The sequence below is a fragment of the Panthera leo genome, chromosome A3 (genome assembly GCF_018350215.1).
Source record: "Panthera leo isolate Ple1 chromosome A3, P.leo_Ple1_pat1.1, whole genome shotgun sequence".
Classification (NCBI taxonomy): Eukaryota; Metazoa; Chordata; class Mammalia; order Carnivora; family Felidae; genus Panthera; species Panthera leo.
In genome coordinates, this window is record NC_056681.1 from 82,703,425 (window position 1) to 82,729,455 (window position 26,031).

The following is a 26,031-nucleotide window of genomic DNA, read 5'->3' on the forward strand; positions in this document are numbered from 1 at the left end:
ATTTTGCACATTGCAGCTCTTTGGCGATGTGATGAGAACACACGCCCACCCACAGCCACAAATTCTGCTCTTCACCCTTCCCAAGCAGCCCTTATGACACATGCTGTCTGCGCTCTGTTTCATGGAATTCAAGAGGCCCAGTCAAACAGCAGGCCTCATGGGGCAATGGCAAGGGCAGGCAACCCATCTCTTTCATTGGATGGGTACAAGTAACATGTGTTTAAAAGAAAACCACAAAAAAGCCAAACCCAGCTTGGACACCTCCAATCTGAAAAATCTTTGCATCTGCATGACTTAATAATACTGAAAGCCGAAAGTCATCTCTTGGGTTGAAATCTGGACAGAGAAAGCTGGATTGCTGCGACTCTGGGCATGCTGAGCTCTAAATGAAGGCAATGTAGCTAACTCCCCGTGCTGCTCTCAGAGTGCACAGCAAGGAAGGTAGAGTTGTTGTCACGTAAGCCAAAAGCTCTTTCAGGAAAGGCTGAAGTGCCAGCCTGGTCTCAAGCATCTGCTTTCTCTATGGAGATCATTAATTACAAAGAAATGCTGGTGATTAAGAATCCAGCTGGGAATGGGCATGGCTTCTGTACTGCCCCACAGTACCCGAAAGACAACCTGGGCACAGATGTCAATGCAAACGAGCTGTCAGCAAACATACTTGGAAGAATGCTCAGGACTAATGAAAGTTGATGCTGATTTGCTAACAGAGTGTTCATTCACTCCATTTATGTGTCCTTAAGAGTGGGGTTTATGTCCTACGAAGGCTGGTCCTTGCGTGTCTCTGGCTTTTCTGAGATACAACAGGAAAGTTGTTATTTCTAGATAATGACATGAGATTTATCTACAAGTGCTAGTAATCCCACCCACTACGTAGGCAGATTGACCATAAACCCCGGATGTGGGGAGGGCAGTTTAACAGATCAGTGGGAAATGGACACCAGGCAATGGACAGGTTCAGCTCTCCCCCCGGGGGCCATAGTTATTGCCACTCATCCATAAATCATCCACTTGTACAGCAAGAAAAGATCATAAACTCACTCAACAGGTCTCTTGAAATACAAGTATTTTTAAATGTTGATAGATAATCTACAGTGATTTTATTTTATTTTATTTTTTAGTATTCTCTATACCCAACATGGGACTTGAACTCACATCACCTAGATCAAGAGTCCCATGCTCTTCTGAGTGAACCAGCCAGCCGCCCCAACCTATAGTGATTTTATTTAAAATAAATAGTGATTTATTTAAAATAAATCTGTTTTTATTAAACGGTCACTGAATTCATTATAGTTTTGAGTCATTAAATATAATTTTAATAGATGCTAAACAGGGAGGGGTCTCCAACTCTCAAAGACAGGGAAAAACGGTCCTTGATGTTTTCTAACCTGTTCTAATACAATATCCTGAACGCTCTAAGCTTTGAGGATTCAAATGCGCTCCCTGACTGCCATTCCTCTCAAGGAAGAAAGCAAAAAAATAAGTAAATAAATAAGTCATTTGTCTGAGGTTGTCACTCTATTTGGCTCAAAAAAGAAGGCCACCAAAACTATCGAATGAATTTTTTTATTAGGGCAGCTCTTTCTCGATACCCATCCAAGAAGAGTTAGATTTTGAAAGACCAAAAGGGAATAGCTAAAAGTTGCTTCTACATGGAGCAATTAATGGCTCCAGATTATAGACTCCAGTAGATGTATGAATAAAAGAAAGCCCAAGAGGAATCTATTGCCAGTAATGATGAATCCCCACTGAAGAGGGAATGAAATCAAGGACAGGGCTGGGCCCAGATCACAGGCATTTTTTTTCATTTAACACCACCCAGCACATAGCTCTGAAATAGGCAGCATCTCACTCAGTACCTACTGATCACTTCCAAGTTGAATGACAGGAGATCCTTGGTACTGGCCATGGCTCTGGATTCCTTTTCTTTTTAAAAAAAAAAAAAAAAATTTTTTTTAACGTTTTTTTATTTATTTTTTGAGACAGGGAGAGACAGAGCATGAACAGGGGAGGGTCAGAGAGAGGGAGACACAGAATCTGAAACAGGCTCCGGGCTCTGACTTGTCAGCACAGAGCCCGAAGCGGGGCTTGAACTCACGGACCGTGAGATCATGACCTGAGCCGAAGTCGGCTGCGTAACCGACTGAGCCACCCTGGATTCCTTTTCCCTCAAAAGGCAAAGAAGGAATCTAAAGACGGCTCATGGTGCCTAGCAGCACAGGGGCCTCTGGGAGCAGTGGCCATATCCCTAGGGGGGATTGTCGTTGCTGAATCAGTCATCAAGATGCCCTGAACAAAAGTCATGCTGCCCTAAAATTATTTGGAAAGGACCTGGGTGAGTCTCAACTACACAAATCACAGGGAAAGCAAGACATTTTCACTGAAAATGCCATACATCAAGAACTTTAGATGAAATGTTTTTATATGCCTGCCTGGAACCATTTTCTGTAGCACTTAAGGGGAAAAAATGATATAATGGAACCTAAGATTTCAGGGAAATCAGAGCAAACAACCTATGCTGCCTTTAATTCATATTTTGAAATCACAGTATTCTTCTGATGACTTTTGACAAAATGAAACTTGAACTGATGGCACCCAGCAAAGCAGCATGAGGGGACATCATCTACTAGAAGATCACAAAATTCAGGTTTTAGTTCAGGCTAACATTTTCAAAGTAGTTTTTCTCCTAAAACTTAAAAAAAAAAAAAAAAAAACAGTTAATGAGAAGGAATAAAAAGAAGGTTTACTTTGAAACTGAAGTATTTTTTTAATACCACCAAATGCTATTATTAAATATGCGCTATATATGCATGTATACACATACACATATAAAAATAAGCACTACAGATGTGGGCAGGAAAATTCTTAGCAAAACCCCCACATATTTCAAATACTGTTCCTCTTCATTATTGTCCTCTACCATAATTAGCATGTTACAGCATAACAGGTGGCTTTCATTTATAGAATGCAAAATTAATGAAATTTGGAGATGGTCCTGTCTCCAAAAACAAACTGGCCATCCTAAAAAAAAAAAAAGGGCACCTCTTAATCTACAGAACAGAAACAAACAAACTCCCTTCAGGCTGGCTTCCCATATTATCTGCATTTCTGAATGTATTTAAATAGGCCAAATTAATACATTTACGGACAGTTTAGAATACATGTACCTCAAGGAACAGAAGTCATTATTATGGCTTTACAAGAAAGGGGAAGAGAGACAAAGACTGCCTACTTTTCCAGCTCGGTAAGCCTTGATCTGTTTAATGCTCTCTCTGAGTGATAACAGAAATTACCCCATAGACAAGGCTGCTCCACAAATACTAAACCTTAGGCAAATTTGTGCACAGTTGTGTTTTAAGTCCCGACCCAGCCATTCTGGACAGACCCACCAGAAAAGCAGAAATAGCACTACTATAAACTAACTATATCATCTGTCCCTAACAAGTAGGACACAAAAAGTATTTTTTAAAAATATGAGGAGACACTGAATGGACTGTCAACACACAGAGGAATGTTTAATATACTCAAATAAACAAGATCTGTGCCTTAATGAGTCGGGCATGGTTTAAATTTAGTGAGTGAAGAAAGAGAGAAGGTCAGACAGGCAACACAGCTTCCCAATTATGCAGAACAATCCTTCAGATCATGTGAAAGCTATAATTAAATGTTGTTACCAAACCCCCACTACCCTTTCTCCCACCTAGTAAAGTTAATGCATGAATTCAGTATGAGCAAATTATGATTTGCAAAAATTAGACATATTCCCTCTGTAGGGGGAATAAAGCTTTCTTGCATTAAGTCATGTATCTTGGGGGTAAGAAAAAGCATAGTACTGAAAATAAATCCAACATAATAGACACAATAGTTACTATTAGACCACATCCTTTAGCTCACCTTTGCTTTTTCTTTCCTTTTTAAAATTTATTTATTAAAGTTGTAAACCACCCACCCAAAAGGTGTATCACCTCTGTAAGCCGTTTCCTGGGCAGCATCTTTTAAACTCAGGGCTGAGTTTCTCTGAATATCTAAGGAGAAATTTGTTTTCAGAGAGGGAGATGAGTGGACAAGACCTCTGTGTCCATCCAAAGACCAGTGGTAATGTCTCTGTCTTTGCATGTGAATACACACACACACACACACACACACACACACCCTTCAGTTCCTTCCAATTAGAATAATTTTCCCCCTTAAAAAATGTCAAATTATCGGAAAGGTTAGGCAGAAGAGAACAAGGAGAAAATAAAGTTCATGTAAACAGTAAGCACATACCTGCCGGGTGATGCCATTTCCTCTACATTGTAGAGCCCAAGTGCTGGATATTAGCATTATTGCTACTATAAAGCTTCCGATAAAAATGGATTGTCTCTTGCGGACCTGAGAACCAGCTGGCTGCCTGAAAAGTGGTTTCCCCCATATATGATTCAGTCTCCTTGACAAATATACTGCATCGTACTGGATGAGTCATCCGAGGGTTAGTCCGCATTTTATAGGCCTGTTGTGTCATTACTCACATTCAACATCCTGCTTCTCAAAAGTGGAAGCTGGAAGCCTGACAGCTGACAGATGCTTTTTCCAATTAAAATATTGTTTAAAAAAATTCCTGTAAGTTATGATTATCAATCATTGATGATACTGTGAAATGCCCAGGAAGCAAATGGCACAGCTCAATACCTGCGATTACAGACGTAGAACCACAAGTGCAAATTGCTTACCCGCCCCATCTCCAATCCAAATAATTTTGTTCACAGGTAAGAGCAAGGATCCCCTTCTTTTAAGATATCCATAAATTAGTATTGGCATGGACTCTGTTGATTCTCACGTTGCAAGGTGACCTAGTCGCAGGAGCTCTATAAAAACTAGATCTCAAAATTTTGGTCCTGGTTAATTTTGCCAAGTGGGACAATGGCATTGGATTTATGAAAGGTCTACTTCTTAGAGAAAACATGGTAGGGATGAAATGATGTGATATCTGGGATTTGTTATGAGTATTTTAGCCAAAAAGGGGAGGGTAATGAAATGTGATAAAATCTTGATCATTGCTGCATCTGTAGTAAGTAATATAGGGACTGACTTTATTATTCTCTGTTCTTTTGAGTATCTAAAAACTTTCGTCATAAAACGTTTTAACAACTAAAGAAAAAATTTTTTCTCTCCCTATGGTCTAATGTGTATCCAGACAAGGCACTTTTCCAGTTAGGTGTGAACATACTATATGTGTGAATGGTGCCCATTCACACAGTGCAACCAGTGACCATGGGCGTGGGAGCTTCCAGGTTGAAGGTAGTACACGCGAGTCCAAAGGCCACTGTGAGGGCTGCATCCACCCGCTGAACAAATGCCTGGTGCTCTCTCCTCCCAAGACTATCTGGTGGTGTTCCTTATGCTTCCTTTGGGGACACAAGCTCCAGCCTCATTCGTGAGCTCGGTGTTGACACTGAGGTGACTACTTCGAGCCTCCTTATATGGTTTTGGAAATACTCCATGAGAGGTTACATTACATCACATCCACAGTCCCCTTACACCAACACATCTCTTTGTAAGGTAGCAGTGTTCGCTTGACTCACTTTATGTGCAAACTGGGCTATACTTAAACCATCTGAAGGAGGAAGACAGCTTTGATTTCATGGCTGGAAAAAAAACCAGATATGGAAGCACCAATGTATGCTAAATAAAAGCACTACTGAAACTAGATGTCATTTAAGAAATCGTCCTTGTTGATATGTTATGAAAGTGTGACAAGTCGCCACAGGACACTTAAAATATAGAGGTCCTATGAAACCCTAGGACCTCTTGACTCCTCCCTTTAGTTCTGAAACTAAAGGACAGGAGAGTGTCTGGTCCAGGCTTCCATCTCAGCTAACGGCCAAGGCCAGTCCTCAAAGAACACTGCCCAAGTGGACTAAAAACACGCAGCAAATGGTTGTGATGGTCCCCATACACATCAAGTGACAACCTCACAAATCCGAACTGTGTGTGGGTCTGAACTGAAGCCTAAGGAATATCAAACTGTTCCCTTGCAATTTAATGAAAACCTTTCACACACTGGCAAAGCGGGATTTGCCTTCATGCAACAGGTAGAAATGGGGGGGGATTAAGCTTCTAGCCTAATTTGAGTTTCTGTAAGTATTTTCAAGAAATGAATGTATAGTTCATTAAAGAACTTGTAACTGAAATTTAACTAAAAACACAAAAGTAATGGCAATAATAATGTGTACATGTACACATACACACACACACACACACACAGAATGAGAAAATACCAATTACGGTAAAATGTTAACAAATGGGGAATTGGATTAGGAGAGTCCGTCATACTACTCTTACAACTCTTCTGTGAGGATGAAATACTTCAAAATAAAGTCAAACACATACACAAAAAGAAAGAGAATATATGACCCCTGTTTAAAAAAAATCTTGGACTGTAAAGGAAATTTACCAAAATGTAATAAACATTAGGAAATGCCTCTGGGTTAAGATTTCTCAAAGGGTGTTCCTTGTAAACAATTTTATAAGAGGATCCAAAAACAAAAGAAAACAACCAAACAAACATTTTGAGAACACTACATACTATATCCTCGAGAATACTGTTTGTTTAGTCTTGCATTTCATAACTTATTTGACCACAGGAACCCCTTCCCCCATTACCATCCCTTTAACCTGAAGAAAGCACTTTGGGAAACACTGCTGTAGGTGATGGGATATAGGATATTGGATATGGGATACGGGATTCCCTCCCACCTCCCAATCTTCTTACTCTAAGCTTTCTTCAGAACACACCTTACTTATTATAACAACAAAAGACATCCCAACTTGGTTTCTGCCATCTTTTTTTTTTAAGTTTATTTATTTATTTTGAGAGAGAGAGAGAGAGAGAGAGCGAGCACACAGTGTGAGCCAGAAAGGGGCAAAGAGAGAGGAAGAGAGAAAATCCCAAGCAGATTCTGCACTGTCAGAGTGGGGGCTGATGCAGGGCTCCAACTCAGGAACCCAGGAAGTGAGATTATGACCCGGCCTGAAACCAAGAGTACGACTAAGCCACCCAGGTGCCCCGCTTTCTGCCATCTTTAATGAACATTTCTATTTGGTCAACTTGCACGTAAATGACCATCACCAGTCAGAAACAACTTGCAGGATGCGATATCCAGTCTCCCCTGACCACATTAGCTCGGCATACCTCCACTGGTAACCGAGGAGCCTGCCCCCATGTGTACAGCGGGCTGACAGCTCATGTCAGTGTTGGCGTTAAGAGGCAAATGGCCCCAGGTGAGGCCGTCCCAAGGGGCAGTAGCTTGCTCCAGGCCCAGCTCCATCTCTACATTTTCAGAGCACTAGATCCTGGAACCTAAAAACCAGTGTGGATGCCACTGGCGTGAGATCCCCAGGCCTACTCATCTCCCATGACCCTTGGGTATTACAAAGCAAAACTAGCCAGGAAGCATAGCAGAACTTGCCTTCCAATTCATTATAACTTGTTAATGGACTCCTTTAAAATTTTTGCCATGTATTAATTTATACAAGAGTTTTTAGCAATAATCTGTTTGCATGTTTTGGGCTTTTAGGGGAAGATGGGGAGAAGCCAAAGTCCAAATACTGGCTAATGGCAAGATCTAAAGGCAAATATGGATATCATGATGTTATCTAAGGCTGTCCTGTGCAGTGGTAAAAGAGCATGAAACTGGAGTCAAGCTAACTTAGTTCAAAATCCAGCCTGGCCCTTACTTATGTTATTTACCTTCTCTAAGCCTCTGCACTTATTTGTCGGTAAAATGGGTATAATATTATTAATGACTTCACAGAATTGTTCTGAATGGGATAAATGTGATCACTCACAACAAGTACTTAGCATAAGTCCTGGCCACATACAGAGTACTCATTAATTTATGCAAACAACAATGATGAGGATGTTTGTAAGTTTTATAATTTAGACTGGCAAGAGTGGGCAAATTATGACCAGCCACCACACTGGTCTGTTTACGTATTGTCTATGGCTGCTTTACAGCCACAAAGGCACAGCTCAACAGTTTTGACAGAAACCTCATGGTCCCCAAGGCCAAAAATATTTACTAACTAGACCTTCAAAGAAATTTGCCAACCTTGGTGATCAACAGTTGAGTGGATAAAGAAATCACTGGGTTTTTCCCTATAGAAGTTTTGGTCACTGGTCCTTTATTGTTTAATATGTCTCAATTTAGAAACCAGACACACAAGCGTATTTAGGGTGATTTGGTCCACATGAGCTGAGCTCATGCTCTCTCCTTGCACTGGAAAACACATACCACAGTGTTCTGTCTCGTGTTTGGAGGGGAAATCTGGAGGGCCTGAGGCTGCCTGTTGGGTCTTTTCCACCTCCGCTCCTTCCCGAATGGCCCACTCAGAGGATGACCTCCCTCTTTCAGAGTCCAGCTGATGTGTGCGAGCCCACAGCCATGCCTCCCCTCCCCCAAGTCACATCTGTACATTATGTCAAAACCACATGTGTCCCCAGAGCTTGAAGCAAGAGGTGAAAGATGATCTGAAAGAGGCATTCAGGAAAGTGAGCAAACAGAAATGAAGGATGCTTTCAAGAGGGCTGGACAGCCACGGGCAGGATTAATACAACTCAAGGGGCCTTCAGAAATGAGGGCTGCCATAACATCATCATCGCCTACAAGAACCCAGTAAAGAGACTGAGGGCCAACCCAGAAAAATGAAGAACACGCCTTACTCAGATGCAGGTCCCAAGACACGTCCCTGTATCCAAGAATGCCGCCTATGTTCTCTGGCAAGAAAACTTGTTTATTTGGGGAAAATGAGCCCATTGCATTAATGGATAAGGCAGGTGAGGGGAGTCCTGGGACTGGTCTCCGGGAGAGGAAATTTGAACAAAAGAAACCATTCTAGCTACATTCAGTTAGCTTTCTTATAAAAAAATTCTTAGCCAGCTGTTCAGACAGAGATGAAATCTGAGGTATATCCAGATACACAGGCTCTCTGGTGGCCACTTGTTGTTGCCTTACTGGCAAATATCAACTTGTTTACAAAGTCAATCCAATAGAAAATTGCATATGTTAAATACCAAAGTGAATTTGGCATTCACAGCTGGGGCTGTTCAAGAAACGGAAGGGGTAATGGGTAAGGGTCATTAAGGAATCTACTCCTGAAATCATTGTTGCACTATATGCTAACTTGGATGTAAATTTAAAAATATATAAATTTAAAAAAAGGGGGGGGAGTCAGATAATTTTTTTTAACTTTTTTTTTTTTTTAACGTTTATTCATTCTTGACAGAGCATGAGTGGGGGAGGGGCAGAGAGGGAGACACAGAATCAGAAGCAGGCTCCAGGCTCTAAGCCCTCAGCACAGAGCCTGACACAGGGCTCGAACCATGAATTGTGAGATCATGACCTGAGTCGAAGTCGAACACTTAACAGACTGGGCCACCTAGACGCCCCAGATAATTTCTATTGTTACCTGAGAGCAGGATTTCAGAGATGTATGCACAGTGACAAATCTTACTTGAGACCAAGCCAGTTTTCAGCCACGTTCCTTAAAATGTAACTGGCTGGCACAGGGGTAAAATAAGGCTCTTTCCAAAGCTCACGGTTACTGTGGGGATGTTCAGCTTGGTTAGAGCCAGAAGACCTACACTGATAACATGCACATGAGCTATTATGCTAAGCAAAATTTTTTTTTTTTTTTTTTTTTTTTTTAAGATAAGAGACTCTATGAAGTGAGGACCTTTCAGTGCTAGGCTTGTGTACCTGGCAAGATTTCTTTAAAGAAAAGTGAATGGAACTCACATTCACCCAGTGCCCACTTGGTGTGGGGTATTCCATACGGTTATATCAACACACCCACAAATTTTGTGCCTGGCCTGTGTGGAGGAAAAACAGGGGAGCTGAACTACTAGGCCAATTTACTCTAGAGAGTCTGAATTTCTCCAGCATAAGATGTTACACAAACAGGGCAAACTGATAAAAGTGGAAGAAGGAATCCAAACTGGATCAGAAACATGGGAAAGTTACTCTAGGAAATTAGGGAAGGAGCCAAGGGCTTGATGAGCAAGGATTCCAGGGCCTTCAGAAATGAGGGCTGCCATAACATCATCATTGCCAACAAGAACCCAGTAAAGAGACTGAGGGCCAACCCAGAAAAATGAAGAACTCGTCTTCCTTGTTAGCCCTTCAGGCTTGGAGAGCAAACAGGGCAAGAGGGCCTGGCCTCAGATACATGGGCTGCAGAGAGAAACCAAACCAAGATCTGGGGTGGAATTTTAAGCTCAAGGGTGGGAGGGGGCGGAGAGAAAATAGGGAGTGTCCAATGGGTGACCAGTTAGTGTATTTAACATTTGCCACGCTGAAGGGTAAGGTCTATGTTTGAAATCTGCTTAAGGGTTGGATAGCTTCATTCCTCGAGTGATCCTCGCACCATGAGGATCACTGCACAGACTGAGTGTGCCGAACCCCAATCTGCCACCAGCCTGGCCCAGTCCACTCTGTTGTTTCCCTAACTTCAGGCCACAATTAGGTCGGAAGCTGCTGAAAGGCTGTGTAATCTAGGAGCAGTCTTAAATCTACCGCTTACCGTGATGTTGGCTACAAAAAACTTATCCAAGACAGCGGTAGCGTCCTCGCTAAGCAAACCTTCCATGTGGAAGCCACCTCTGTCAGATGGCTATACAGCTGTTAAGTTGTGGAAATGGAAGTCTCTTCTGAGAACACTCAACGATCCTCTGTAATTGTTCACCTATATAAATAGCACACATAACTGGAGGTAGAAACCCTGCAAATTCACTCTGTTGGGGGGCAACAGTTTGGGCCTGGCTTCACCACTAGTTCTGTGCCTTTGGGCACAGCTGCTTTTCTTGCTGCCTCAATTTCCCTTGCCTGGAAAATGTAGGGCTTAAACTGGCCCAGGCCTCGAACCTCCAGAATTCTACAAGGCATAGATTGGTAACACCTACATGAGAAAACCTACTAATACAAGTAAGTGGACAGGGAACAGAGAGAAGTGGAAAGAAAGCTGGCAGTGTTGGCAGATCAAGACCAAAGGACTTGGGGTAAAGCTACGATCTGACCCTGGATCTAAGAGGCCAGCCTAAACTAACACACCAGTTTAAAAGGATGCGGATCTCACCCCAAAGCTAGAACTGTCTTTTCTTTACAAACAACATTGGTCAACAATGGCAGCTAATGTCAACATTGGCTATGGCTTTATCATATGCAAGCAATGAGCCTTGCAATTTCACAGGGCTTTTATCCTAAACAGAGACCACAGATAGGAAATGGAGTCTCTTCTCTGTCTTCATGGCAAGCAATGCCACAATTACAGCATTTTGTTGTGACTTGCACGTCCCCTTTGCTTTTGGACCTGAGACTCTCAAAAAAAGATGGTCTTCTTTTTCACTTTTGTAGCTCAGTGGCTGACAAATGGTAAACCATTGGTAGACCTGAGTCTCTTTCATTTCATTCAACGAACATAGATTAACCTTTATTGGCTTAAATAGGGGTGGAGATGAAAATTATATAGAGGGAGGAAATAACAGAAAGGTGGCAGCAAACTTTTGTAATGTGTATTATTCTTCATGATAAAACATGCTAAGTTCACTGTAGAATACTGAGAAAATGCAAAGGAAAACATTCACCTGAAATGACACGTAAGTGGTAGAATTTAAGAGCATTTTAGGCATCCACAGTTATGTGATACATATTTGCTAGTTTAACGTATTCTTTCTCACTGTCTGAACCCCATTAAAAATAATTGGAAAATATTTCCCTATTTTTCTATTTGTTCATTTCTGATAAAAACAAAAGGTATATAAGACTTAACAAGATTTTTTTAGTTCTTTAATTCAACACTGCAGGGGGGCAAATAAATAATTTACAGGTTTCACATCTTATGGACATTAGATATTAACTAAATAACTACAACAGCAGCCTAGAATCCTAAAATGAACCGTAGGAGATAGCTAATTCTAGACTAATCACAGTTGACATATGAGGAAACTATTTCTTGCTCAATTTTAGTTGTAGGAGCCAGAACAGGGCTCACAACTTTTGACTCTGAGTCTACATTACTGACCTAGCTAAAACCAAAATCATCCCTCAACTCTGTCACACTGTTAACTTTTGGTTTCTGAAAGGCTAATCAGAGATGATTCCAGAGCAAGAGAAGTAGATGACAGTGTCCAGAGTACTTACCTGCTCTAGAATTCCCAGCTTGCCCGGTTAAATAAATCATCAAAAGGGAAGCCAAAGCTACTGATTACTCTGAAAATTGTTTCTGACTTTGCCATACACAGTTTAGTTATATCAGAAATTTAAAAAATGGACCAATGAATCAGAGTTAGGGCTCGCCAGTCAACAGAGAACAAGCTATCAGATAAGGCTTACAGATCACTGACTTCAGCACCACCTTCCTCCCCATGGTTCACCTGAATTCTACATAGGGAAGGCACAGCTGGTGAGCATCCACCTTGTTTCAAGGATCTTCCCCTCTCAGGAATCCCCAAGGGTGGTCATAATAAAACCTGCTGAGAGAGGAGAGGAAAGGGGAGAATCCGCAGTATCTCACCAAGTGCTCTCTGTGGTAGTTAAGAAGTGCCTTGCAGAGGAATCTCATATACACATAGTTAACTTTCCAAATTCAGCCAGAGAACAGAAGCCAGAGTCTGAGTACATTTAAAGAGAGATGAGGCTCTTCCTCTCCAAGAACATGTACCCCGGAGTTGGTCAAGATTTGGGGACCATGTGCTTCTCTTGGTCTGTTGCTACCCTTGATAGGACCCTGGCATTTAAAGATGAAGTACACATTCATCTTTCAACATGGACTGAGAATGTTAGCCAGCTACCTCATTTAGTGCTCCATCACAGAAACAGTGATCCTTCCCAAGACTGGAGGAAGAGGTGAAAGGCTGTGTGCTGGCCTCCTATAGAACTGTCAAGGGTAATTATGACCACATGCAATTTTCATCGTGTGTACAACTGTACTCAAAAGAGGAAGAGGCATGTAGGTGAGGTAACAAGTCCTTGATCAAACCTCAACCCGATTAGTACTCATCTCTAGAACAGTATTCACTGTAGTACTCATTTAAGGAAGAAAAGGAGCCAAACAGGGCTTATCCACTCTCTACATACACTTAGTTGCCAATTACAAGGACGGCTTTCAAGTTTTATTAAGTATCAGATGGCTAAAACAGAACAGTGAGGAGAATGGACAATGAATGTGGGCCCCACCTAGTTTATAGATGCAAAATCAAAGAGTAAGCCCCAAATGTACAAACTGGAATAAAACATAAAAGGTACATTTGTGGCAGAGCCAAGAATAGGTCCTGAGTGTCCTTGAATTTCATCTTTCAGAACACTTTTAAACAAAGTTCACTCCTAAATGTTCTTTAAGTCTCCCCAAAGATTCTCTCCACCCCTTTCTCCCCTCAAGAGGGAGAAAATTGTTCCATGGATTTCATTTGTTTGTTTCCTGTGAGCCCTAGAGGAACTGTTCCTAATACTAAGAATGTGCCAAATGTGAAGAGCAAGTCTTAACATTAGAACATTCCTAGCTACCAGGGTGGGACCAGTTCAGCTCAAAAGGATTTTGCTGCCACTCAGTAGAAGCTGAAAATAAATACAAACACACAGACAAAATGGCACATGGGATGCCAAGGGAGAAGCAAAAGACTGCATAGACAGACGAGAAATGGGAAGGGAAGCCATCTTAATCTCCCCACCCCTGCCTGCAGCTTCTCCCATGACACCTCCTCTTCCTAAGAGGGCAACTTACTGTGCTGGAAGACATAGGCAGCCCAACTTCCCTCCCTGTCTTCTCTGGATAATCTTTAGATGTCAGCTCAGTTTATATTTCAGGATGAGGAAGGGGGAAAGCTCATGGGCTTCAAAAGAAGCAAATATTTATAATGTTATTGAACAAGGTATCATGGGAAAAACATGGCACCCATTCCATGGGCTGGTCATAGCCTCATTGATCCATTTCAGAACACAACAGGTTCTGAGGTGTTTAAGTACAGATAAGGAGGGATCAGAAGCTTGCAGAAGATTAGCTGGGGCATGACAGGCCATCAATTTATCTGCATGATATAGGTACAGATGTATTTATTCTTATATTTAGTTAATTGTCCTGCATAGGTAACACATTCATGATTCATAAATAAAAATATATAAAAAGGTATACTCCCACCACTTCCCATCTGCCCTGTTCCCTCTCCCACCCAACAAGCCAATAGTAACCACCTTTTAAAAGATTTTTGTGTATCCTTCCAGGGTTTATGCAAATATATTATTCCCATGTTCTGGACCTTGCTTCTTATCTCTTGGGGATCTTTCCATATGGGAACCCAGAACAGATTCATCCCCTTTTTGCATCTGTACAACATTTCACTATACAGGCATACCGTGATTTACTTAACAAGTCCCTTATTAAAGAACATTTAGGTTTTTCTGAACCTTTTGCTATTGAAAACAGTCCTGTGAGGAACAACTTTGCAGATCAGGGTTGCCTTTATATATTAGGATGCTTGTCCACTGCTCTTTAACTAACCTGGTCATGATATAGAGAAAGAAGGAATAAAAACCTTGCAACTGCAAAGCCACCTGAAGTCAAGACAAAGCCCTTCTAAAGCAAAAGAATATGGTTAGGGAAAGAGAAGATGAGATTCTGATTTGACACGATGCATATGGAGTAGGCACACAAAGACATATTTGTGGAAGGAACCGGAGTTCAATTATTTAGGTTGCCCATTCTCCACCCTGATCTTTCTCCTGCTCACTCCCCCACAAAGACTTGCCACCCATTCATCCCAGGGGCCATCCAGTCATCTGCCCCTTTAAGAAATTCTGACAGCATTCTAGCTACCAGAGGAGAGACAATGTGCCAAAGTGGTGACTGGTAAGGTGTTGGTCTTTCTGTCCTCGGAGGGCAGAAAATAACCCTCTCCTCCCCTGGTCATCATCTGGACCTGAACCCAGACATCTAGCTGGAGGCAAAGGCTCACAGAGCCATCTACACCTTAGGGAAGGAGGGCTTAGCTACTGCCTGGTCCCTGAGTCAGAGCACAAGTCCCGGGTGGATCCCCAGAGATAACCAGCGAGGCAGGACCCCTCAGCAGAGCCCAGAGAGGAGCCCAAGAGGCAGTTCCAGCCCTTCCCAGCCACCGCCTTTAGCAAAGGAGCAGGAAATTCGAAACTGTCCACCGAGCTGACTCATACTCTCTTTCCACAAGCAGCCTAAGGTTCTATTCTAAGTTCACTGAAGGAAATATGCCTTCAGGCAGAAGCAGAGCAGCACAGAAGTGATTGGAACCAGCGCCTCAGTGAGCACTCAGTGAGTGACCTCTGTGACAGGTCAAGGTCTCACCAGAAGGGCTAAGGAAGGTAAAGAGCCAAGAGAGACCATCGTGTAAACATCCGACGCGCTGAATGCCATTTATACTTTTACCAGACCTGCATATGCATCATTACCTGTGTGCGTACACAGCGATGGTTTAATTACCCCAGGGTTAAAGTCAAACTACTAAAAATGAATTATACTTGTTTGGACCCTAATTGGAACAAACCAAATGTATAAATGCATTTTTGTGACAAATTGGGAGAAAAGTGAACGTGGCTTTTAAAGACCTGTCGTTAATTTTCTTAGGTGTGATAATGGTATTATGGTTGTTTTTTTAAAGTCCTTATCTCTTGGAGACACACACTCAAGTATTTATGGATGAAACGATGTTGGGATTTACTTTAAAATACTCCAGCCCACCCCAGAACGTGTGTGTGGTGATGCAAAGGAAACATGAATGACCGCTGGGTGATGCGTGCATGGGGATCCCTAATACTATTCTCTTTACCTTCGTGAATGTGTAAAACGTTTCACACGAAAACAGGTTGTTATGATAGCTATTCGCCATGGGGACCTCACTACTGACCAGAACAGGCAGTTCAACCCCTAGAGGGGACACGGCCCGAGATGATTTGCAAAGGATAGAGTGAATGACTTCACCAACGCAAGTAAACTCAGGGAAGTAACTGTACCAGGAGACTGTTCATTCCATCACCCGAGGCACTGCTTCCCAAACTTGGCTGCGTACTGGAATCACCTGGGAGTTTTGCCTTTTTTTTTTTTTAAACATTGGTGCCTAATTTAATTGGCTGGGGCACAGTATGGATTTCCAAATTTTTCAGAGTTCTCCAGGTAATTCTAATGTACAGCAAAAATTGAGAATCAGAGCTCCCGAAACCTAACAGGATGGTTCAAGCAAAGTCAGGATTAAGTGTGAGAGGCTAGTGGTGGCAGCATGCTCTCTGCTGGAGCCTGCCTGTGGCCCTGCTGGCCTAATTCTCCGTCTTACCAGGGCCCCTGAGTCAGGGATCCAGGCCAAGCTTCCTTGAATTATCAGCGCGATCAAGGATGATGCTAGAACCACAGTAAAAACTAGGGGCTGGACAAAAATGAGAAAAACCTGAAGGTAGGACTCCTTTAAATCCAAATAAGAAATGACCTGTTATCAATATCAACAATGCAGTTCACATTGAACATCCCATTAAGTGCCCGAGCATGAAGTGCCAGTGTGCATCCTGCCGAGGCCGCCTATGTCAGTGACAGGAAAGCTTTTTTTTTTTTAAGAGGCCGAAAGGGTCTTAGGCAGCTTAATTTGTTAGAGATGCTGAGCGTTGGAGCCTCAACAGCTGACCTTATTCAAAGAAGGGAAGAACTGGAAATTCTCTTAGGAATACAGGCCTCACCTCACAAAAGATTGAGGACATTTTTCTGCAGCAGGTAGCATATTCTGATATACAACTGTGGGCCACTGAGTGGCAATGGGGTTCATTCTAATGTCATTCTTTTTTTTTTTTAATGTTTATTTATTTTTGAGAGAGAGAGAGAGAGAGACCGAGCATGAGCAGGGGAGAGGCAGAGAGAGAGGAGACACAGAATCTGAAGCAGGCTCCAGGCTCTGAGCTGTCAGCACAGAGCCCAATGCGGGGCTCGAACTCACAAACTGTGAGATCATGACCTGAGCCGAAGTCTGATGTTTAACCGACTGAGCCACCCAGGCGCCCCCATTCTAGTGTCGTTCTGAGGGCCTTGGAAGAGGTGGAGGGTTTGCATCTGTTGAGGCTCTTCATATACGTGACCCTTATGACCCTTTTCCACAACAGCCCTAAAATGGAGTTCCAATTTTACAAATGAAAGAAATGAGGCCTAGGCAATTCTAGTTATGACACCATAGTCATGACACCCAGCAATAGAGAGCAACACTGGAGCTCTATCAGGCAAATTCCAAAGCCCTACGCTCTTTCCACAGCCAAGATAAACTTTAGGATATAATGAACATGGCAACTCTCATTTCCACCTGTTGGAAATAATCCAAAGGTTGCTTGGGGGCCCAGCCCTTCTAGATGAACCTATTAGTCATCATGAACCTGAAGATACAAAACCCTTGAACTTTCATCCATCATTTTCCATGGGGACACACATTTTCCTCCACTCCCAGTGAGCCTCGGCTCAGTGGTGCTTTCTAGCCACTCAGTAGTCCAAGGAATATAGAAGAAGAGGGCTTCCCCCATACCCAGCTTTAAAGTCCTGGCCAAGGACACCAACCTGAGGGCCTTCCCTTAACACATGCTCACACTTTCAGATCTGAATTCTGTGTATCACAAAGGGCGAACAGACCTGGAATGCAAGTCAACATCCAAAGCCAGGTTTTGGCCTCTACTCCTTTGATGCAGGGAACCTTCTGCCCCTGGCCCCGTTACCGGCTACACAAGCCCCAAATGCCAACTTCGCTGCGGGTGTTGCTTAACACAGTAGGTATGAAGTTGAATTTGTACTCCAAAAATATAATCTTACAGGTCTGAGTCAACACTGCCCCACTCACCCTCAAGCCCCTGCCTTTAAAGCTTTTGCTCTGGAGCCTCTACTAGTGTTCCAAAGGTACTGGCCCAACTCTGGAACTGAAGCTGCCTGAAACCCTTCCTTCTGGGGCTGCCTTCAAGCTAGTCTTGTAATAAATGAGCCAACCATTAAAATTGAAAACAAAACAGAAGAAACCCAATCCTTACTTTTTAGTTAAACACCAGTTTTTAACTTAGAGCAGATCTACCACCAAAGCTTATTCAACTTATTCACCAAACTTAGCTCTAATGAACTTCAGGCCATTTCCAAACTTAAAATCTACTTTCACAATTTAAATACTTAATAGAATCATCTTCCCCCCACCCCCCGCCTCCCCATCTGAGAGTTCCAAAAAAGGAAAGGCTTCTCAAAATGTTTCAAGCAAATGGTTGGGAGATCAAGATATGCAGACTGCTTCCTGAGGTGAGGTCATAGCTTTGAAAGATACAACACTCAAGTACAAAGGTACATATTCAGGTACCAAGGTATATATATTCTGATATGTTTGCCTTAGAACAAAAAACTCAGGCCACATGATCATATTTTCTGGTACATGTTGTATGGGCCTCTAACCCATCCTACAGCATTAAATGGCATTAATGAACATGGTAATGAAATGCTAGCTGACATTTAACTGATGTGCCAAGAAACTATACCTTTGTGCGTCCTCTTGAATGTGCATAGCAGTTATATGAGACAGGTACTGAGTATCTCCGTTTTCTAGTTAGGGACACTGCCACCCGGAGAACAAAGAACCCAACCCATGAAGCTATCAACAGGTAGAACAAACAGCCTGACTCCAGAGCACATAGCTCTTAGCCCCTTTGCTTATTTCCAAATGTCACCAAGTCAGCCAGCCAGCCATGGAGTTGCCCTTTCTGCACCAATACAAAGCCGCAAGTCACCCTGGAGAGGCCAAAGGAACATCTTTTGGACAGCCCTGGACCCTCCACTGGATGCAAAGGCCATGTTGGGAGAAGGTTCTGTAGCATATAGCATTTTAAAAGCCATGTGAGAGGGTGTCCTTCTAGTAGGGCTCAAAGACACTCACAGTACTCCTTAACTCTTAGCTCAGTTGTTGCCACAACCCAGAATCGAACCCTCCCTGGGGACATGTCCTAGCCTGCACCAGCAGACGTGTTGATAAACAAACGCATGTGCAGAACTGAACAACGCATTTGTGGGCTGGTCTGGGCAGTGCAGAAGGATACCCTATGGTTAAACCCTCAACTATGGAGTCCCACAGCCCAAACCGTACTCCCTGCCCCACTGATTTCTAGCCATGAGTTCTCAGATAACTTACTACATTTTTCTAAACTCAGTTTCTCCATCTGCAAAATGGGGAAACAATGGCTCCTACTCTGGGGTGTACTGGAGTTTGTGATACCAATTAACTGTACATGTAATAAAGCACATCACACAGAACAAGCACTTAAGACGTGCTGGTTCTCATGTTGATTATTCCAGCAGAAGTTCGGTATTCGATGGACAGAGGTGTGGACGTTTTCACTCAAGTAACCACTCCAAAGGTGGGGTAGGGTGGACTGGTCTGAAATAGTGGCTTCTCAGGCCTAACTGGGTAGTTTCTGGGTTGGCAGCTACTGAAGCCTGACCTGGGGACAGATGAATAATCTAAACAAGAGCATAAAACAAAACAGTAAGATCCTATGGACAACATCCCCGCAGGTTCCATGCCGATAGGTGGAGTTCTGAATTTGGAGGTGGGGAGGGGAAGCTTCCAGTAAAGAGGCTGGTATGCAAAGCAGGCTAAGAAAAAAATATTAAGCCAGGAGGTGTGCTTTTGCAAGGATTTTAAAAAATTTCTGCTGCTGTTGGGGAGCCTGGGTGGCTTAGTTGGTTAAGTGTCTGACTTCGGCTCAGGTCATGATCTCACAGTTCATTGGTTTGGCCCCCACCCCCCCCCAACAGGCTCTGCGTTGACAGCTCAGAGCCTGGAACCTGCTTCAGATTCAGTGGCTCCTTCTCTCTCTGCTCCTCCCCCACTAGCGCTCTGTCTCTCTCTCAAAAAATAAACAAACATTAAAAAAAAAATTCCTGCTACTGTTTATTGAGTTATTAACTCTTTGCCTAGAAGTAGGCTGTCCCACCCACCACCCTACGCAGCCGAAAGTTAAGGCTGGGTCTCCCCTCAGCCAGGCCACCAGGGAGAGAGGGGCCTCCCCTCCCCTCCCAGCCTCTGGAAATGTATTGCTTTCAAAGCCACAACTGGCAGCTGATCTCAACAGACTGGCAGCACTGTCCTACAGAAATGGAACATAAGCCCCATATGCAATTAAAATTTTTCTATTAGTCACATTATAAAAGTAATAAACAGGCCAAACTAACCAGGATAATATAGTTGACATAACCTAATATATCGAAAACATTTTCGTTTCTGCAAGTAATCAAAATGAAAGATTTACTAATGAGGAATTATTTTACATTCTTTTTCTTCATAGTAAGTCTGCAGACTCCAATGTGTTATTTTACACTTATACTGTATCTCAGTTCACACTAGCCTCGTTTCAAGTGCACAACAGCCCAGGTGGCTAGTGGCTAGTGGCTCAGGTGCTGGACAGTGTGGGTCTAGAGCAGTGGGCCGTGCTCTGGCCCAAAAATTCCCAATCCAGTCACCTGAATCACCAGGGGGGAGGGGTGGTGCCCTGTGCAAAATATGACATCCCTGCCCCACCTCGGAAGGCCTAAGTAAAAGGCAGCTGGCTTCCTTCCAAGTTCCGCTGCGGCACAAGCCACCACCCACGCAGCCCGGTCCCCACGGTCTCTCTACAAGAGTCACACAAGGAGGCTTACATTTAAAAAATACTCACCAGCATGCTAGCTTGGTATCTGTATGCACAAAAAGGTAGGAGACCAAAGAATGTCTCCCACAGGCAGGGGGATTTACTGGGCCGGTGAGTTAAAATGCCCTCCCTTCCTTATGCAAGCTCGTCTATTTGTCTATGGGGTCTGAACTTGGCCCCAGCTTCAACATGGCTTTTCTCTTTTTCTTTGTGCATAGTCATGAGCACCAAGGACACTCTCTTCCCTTGTATTTGAAAGCATAAAGATGGAAGATGTTTTAAACACAAATTATGGTCCAATGGGGGGGGGGGTATTTTAAATTCTTCCAAGGGGCAGAAATATTTCTGGGGCTATTATTCCCCTGTGGATATTCAGTAGGGTGTTTCAAATTCCCTCAAATCGGGCCCTCTGCAGCCATCACTTTATCTCTCTCCCAGGACTCTGGCCAGAAAGGAGCCCCTTGAACCTGGAGGAGGTGAACGGAGGATGCCTATGAACACCCACAGCAGGTCACTTCTCCCGCCTTTCCTGTGTTCTGGGGTAAGCCTTTCTGGTTTTAGCCTTACTAGCTGGGGTGCCTAACTGAAACCTCTCAAAGGAAAAGTCTGACACACCAGTATGGAAAAGTTCTCTTATCATTTGGAGAAAATAATTTAGGGCTGGGTAGATAAACATGTACAGGAAATACTTCTATAGAGGTCTTGATCCTCTGAAGATTAATAACCCACGGAACTGGAGACCAGCCTCAAACTCAGAGGAAATAGGCAAGTTATAAAAACAGGAAGAACGGGAAGTTTATTTTTGGATGAATATTTGTTCTAGTGAAGCTCTTGATACTGACAAAAACCTTGATCTGCAGGTCATTTGCTACAGCTGAGCAGCTGCAGTGCATGTTTCCACAAGCTGTCTCACCAGAGATTTCCGGGTCTTTCTGGAAAGGGCCTCACCCCACTCCTGCAAAACATCTGCCTTGCTGCCACTGCCTTAAGGATTCCTTTCCCCTGCATTCCTGTTGGTGAATGGAGTCTCCGGCCTCGCGAGAAACCCCAGCCATCCTCAACAACCCGCTCCACTTTTGTCCCCTGCCTCGAGGCAGCCCATCTCCACCACCTGTGTCAATTGGAGCTGTGTGCATCTGCCACCTCTGTTCCAGCACGACTGGGGCAGCCTCCCTCCACGGACTGCCAGCCCCCTGGGTCTCACCAGCCTCTCTGGTTCTCCTCTACAACCCTAACACCACCCCCAGCATGCTTCCCACTGCTTCTAGAATACAGTCAAATATTCTCCAGTTTGACAGACACAGCTCTTCATAGTCTGGCTCAACCACCGTGACAGCCTGATCTCCAAATGCAGGACTGACTACACGAATTCCAGGGCCTCGTACAAAAGGAAAAACATGAACAGAAAGAACTTCAGGATGGCAACCGCCGAACATTAAACTAAGCAAGGTGGGGCCCTTGTAAGTGCGAGGCCCTCAGGCCCCTTCCTATGTCTCCCTCAAACCCACCCCAGAAGGCAAAAGGCACTACCATTACCGATAAAAGCCCTTCTCACCTCTCTTCACCCTCACTGAAACTCGTCCCTCCTCTCAAAGAAGACTTCAAGACAAGGAAATTGGCTCCCAATCTTTTTTGTTTGTTTGTTTTTATTGAAATTCCAGTTAGTTAACTTACAGTTGTAATATTAGTTTCAGCCGTACAACATGGCAATTCAACACTTCCATTCGTCGGCCGGTGCTCATCACAAGTGCCCTCCTTAATCTCCTCCTCAGCTGCCACCCACTTAAGTGACCCATTCACGTGCCCCTGGCACTGAGCTCTCTGGTCCTCATTTACAGTATGGTTATTTATTTACCTGTCTCTCCTCCACACCTGAATCAGACCAACAGTCCCAGGGCTCTGAGTTCACGGCTTAGTCATTTGTGTGCCCTCCCTTCCCACCTTTCCAGAGCAAGAGTTGGTACACGTGAGGACTACAATAAATCTCTACTGAATGACCACTAGGAATATTGCCCTCTCCTTCTAATGGTCACTTATGGGGCCTCCTCTGACCTTGCCAAATGACCAGCGAGAGGAGAAATTTTCAAAATCCCCTGGAGACCTTGCTTTTACATAAGAGAAGATGCCCGGGCCCTCCAGAGACAGAATTACACAACGAGCTTGAGGGCGTCTGAACAGGAACTTCCATTAACTACCATTATGAAACCTACTGGCCAGACACAAAGGCTGCACATGTTGACTTTGGCAGCGGCTTCACAGGTGGCCCAGCTGGCGCAGTGGCAGAAAGCTCACCACCTCCTTGGCTGCTGCCAGCACCATGGGGGTCATGGAAGAGGGATGGTAAACAGGAGAGCCAGCACTGCCTTCTTTCGTTTTACCCCATGTGACAGAGGGGTGGGCACAGCCCGGGGAGGAAGAAGGTGATCAATGTTTAATTCCCTACCAACTGCCATTGGGAAGTAGAACAAAGGCATAAGCCTTGGGGTTTTTGTTTTTACCTAGAAACTTTAAATGAGATCTCATTTCCCTTGAAATGATTACCTCTTCAGGGAAAATGCTTGTGAACCCATAAGTTCTCTTTGAGCAAAGAAGCAGAATGAGGTAGGGAGAAGAGATGAACCGTGACCACCACTACCCCTTAAATGCGAACTTGCTTTATTATTCTTTAAGAGGAAGAAAAACATTGGAAATCCCAAATAGCTTCCTAAACATTCAGGCGAAGTTGATTTTTCCAGCAATTGGCAACCCACCATGCTCATGGGAGATGGTGAGGCCAAGAGGAGGGATGATATCGTTATCAGAATAAGCACAGGCATTAAACTGTGTGGCCTCTAATATTAGAAGATCTTCCCCAAACTTAGTCAAGGAACATCCCTCCCCCAACAGGCCATTCAATGACAATAACAACAGCAACAGCAGCAGCTACCTTTTACTGAGCCGGTGAGTAAGGGCTGAGTCAGTTATTCTCCATCATGTCTCTGCTGGCGCTGGGGACGATCTGCACTCTCCTTGTTGACTGCCTTCCCCACTCAGTGTGCAGCTCCCCCATAAGCGTGTAAGGTCACCTCTGAAAACCCAAGACCCAGAACGGTACTGCCAACCTAGTAAAGTCTCAATGTGATCTCAGATTTGTCAAAAAACAGATCATCTCCATCCTTCCAGGGCGGTTCCCATTCAATAAAAGAAGAGAAATCAAGTAACACACTCAGGGTGTCTAAGGGACGACATTTCAGGTTTTGGTCCTTCAGCTACCATTCTGTATGTTCAGAACAGTTTGTTTCAGAAGTCCCGGGCATTAAAGCATTCTTTACAATGTTCATTGTAGAGACCCGTTTTCTCTGCCACATTTCACTCAGCAAACGTTTCCCACATATAGTTCCTTAAGAGCTACTTTCCCCCCACCCCCTAAGTTGAAGCTGGTTTTAATGTTACAGAAAAAGACTTGGATTGCAAGGTACTCAGCAAATGCCCTAAGTACCTAAAAACCCCAAGGTAGGGGTGGGACTCTTCCCCTGTGACAGGATGATTCTGTGGCCAGTATGCAAAAAACCTCATGTAGAATGGCTTATGTGGTAGGCACTCAATTGATGCTGATCCCCTCACTTGCTGTCATAGGAGGTGACAGGAGGTGAAAGTCCAAATGGCTACCAGAACAAATCTCCCCCTTAGTCTGGACTCACAGCTCTTGGCTGTGCTTTCTCTTTCAGGAATACAGTCACTGTTCTCCACTTCGGAAGCAGGAACTCCCTCCAGAGGCTTCTAATTTTCCTATCTAATAATCTGTAACCCTACTCAGTTAGTTTTTAGTCTCAGTTTACTGACAGAGAGCAACAGCTAAATATATTCAATTCTGATACTAATGAATGAAAAACACACAAATTTCAAAACATACCAGGTAAGTGCTTCAAAATTATTTTTGAAGTAGATAGGACCTACGTAGCAAGGTTAGGTAATTGTGTACATGTGAACTCCAAAGAGAAGATACTACAGCATTTGGTTAAACTTTAAAAAATCAGAAATATTAAAATAATTAACCCTACACAAAGAATGCATATTTGTTTCCAATTTAGATCTAACCGTTTAGACTACTCACTAAAAATGCTAACTTTAACCTAAAATACATGTTGACATAAAAAGGGAACTTACAAACTCTGTAAAACCAGGGAAAGCAAACACCTCAAAGCCACCATTAGTTAGCAATGAGGCTCCTGTCTTAAAAGGACAATGCGAGGTTTGGTGCATGACAGAGCCAAAGAACGAGGCCAGAGCCTCACCCATGAGCTATTTCCATACGTGTTTAGGAGGGAGAAGTGAACCTGAATGCATCTAGAACTTACGGAATTCTGAATCTGAGCCCTCGAGGTAAGGATCACATTATCCCCCAGCCGGGGCAGAACCAGAGACTTATCAGTGCCTGACAAACAAGGCTGGGTGAGGTGATGCCAGCCCAGGGCACCATGTGGGCGGGCTGCCCCACCCAGCCCATGCCTGCCTCCCAGCTAAGGTCTCTAAATTAGCCAAGGCCCGTAGGCTTGTGACTCCATTTTCAGTGACTTCTGGAGCCCACAGAGTGAGGACCCTCATGAAAAGCTCTACTGTTTGCCTTGATGAGGGTGACATGTCTCCTCACCGGGGTGTTTACTGTGTGCTCTTAGGGTCTGTTACCAACGAGGCAGTTAGTCAGGCCCTTCCAAAGACTCTCCCAGCAAGATGAGGGACCAAAACTACTGGGGGTTGGGGAGATGGGAGACAGTTCATCCCCCCCCCCCCCCCCCCACACACACACACACTCCCTACTGTGTTCTTGGTCGTTTCCTAGTACCCAAAACAAAACCTAATCCCTGAGCATGTGGTCCAATATCATACATGTATATGTTACATTATAATATTATATATTTAGAATACATTATAATTTAAATGATCTCTCTCAGCCTAGCTCCTAGCCCACCTTCCCCCCATTGTCCTTGGTTTAGAGGTAACACTACTCTATTGGGTAGCCACACAAGCCACCAATTCGGCCAGTACCCACAGGCAGTGCTGGTGAATTACCTGGGGCAGCTGATTCTGGTTGGGGGATGGGGGAGATTCTGCATTTCTAATGACTGCCCAGGGATGCTGATCCTGCGGAGGGAGCTGTGGGTACTGGGCTCTGGAAATCCTGGCTGGCCCAATCTGTCCCCTTCTATCTAGCTTCTCAGGCCTCCACCCCTTTTTCCTCTGAGGATGAAAGGTCCTTTGCTCTACGGTTCTACCCCGGCATCAGGAATCCACCTGACAATTCTCCCCTGTTCTCACCCTAGCAGATGCCTCCTCACCCTTTCAGAGACATCAGTACAAAGATGTATTAGTCCTT

At 43.8% G+C, this 26,031-nt stretch overlaps 1 protein-coding gene across 4 annotated transcripts in view; it reads right to left on the reverse strand.

Annotated features, from left to right (window-relative positions):
- Positions 1 to 26,031, reverse strand: part of SPRED2 (sprouty related EVH1 domain containing 2) — a 114,258-nt gene that overhangs the window by 48,316 nt on the left and 39,911 nt on the right. Inside the window, exon 1 of one of the 4 annotated variants that reach the window (XM_042932479.1) lies at positions 4,270 to 4,432. The exons of 2 other annotated variants lie outside the window; for them this stretch is intronic. In XM_042932479.1, coding sequence (XP_042788413.1) covers positions 4,270 to 4,286 — 17 coding nt within the window. In that variant the 5' untranslated portion in view covers positions 4,287 to 4,432. Of the gene's footprint in view, positions 1 to 1,859; positions 1,918 to 4,269; positions 4,433 to 26,031 lie in introns of those variants that run through there. One more of the 4 variants, XM_042932474.1, reaches the window with a different exon arrangement.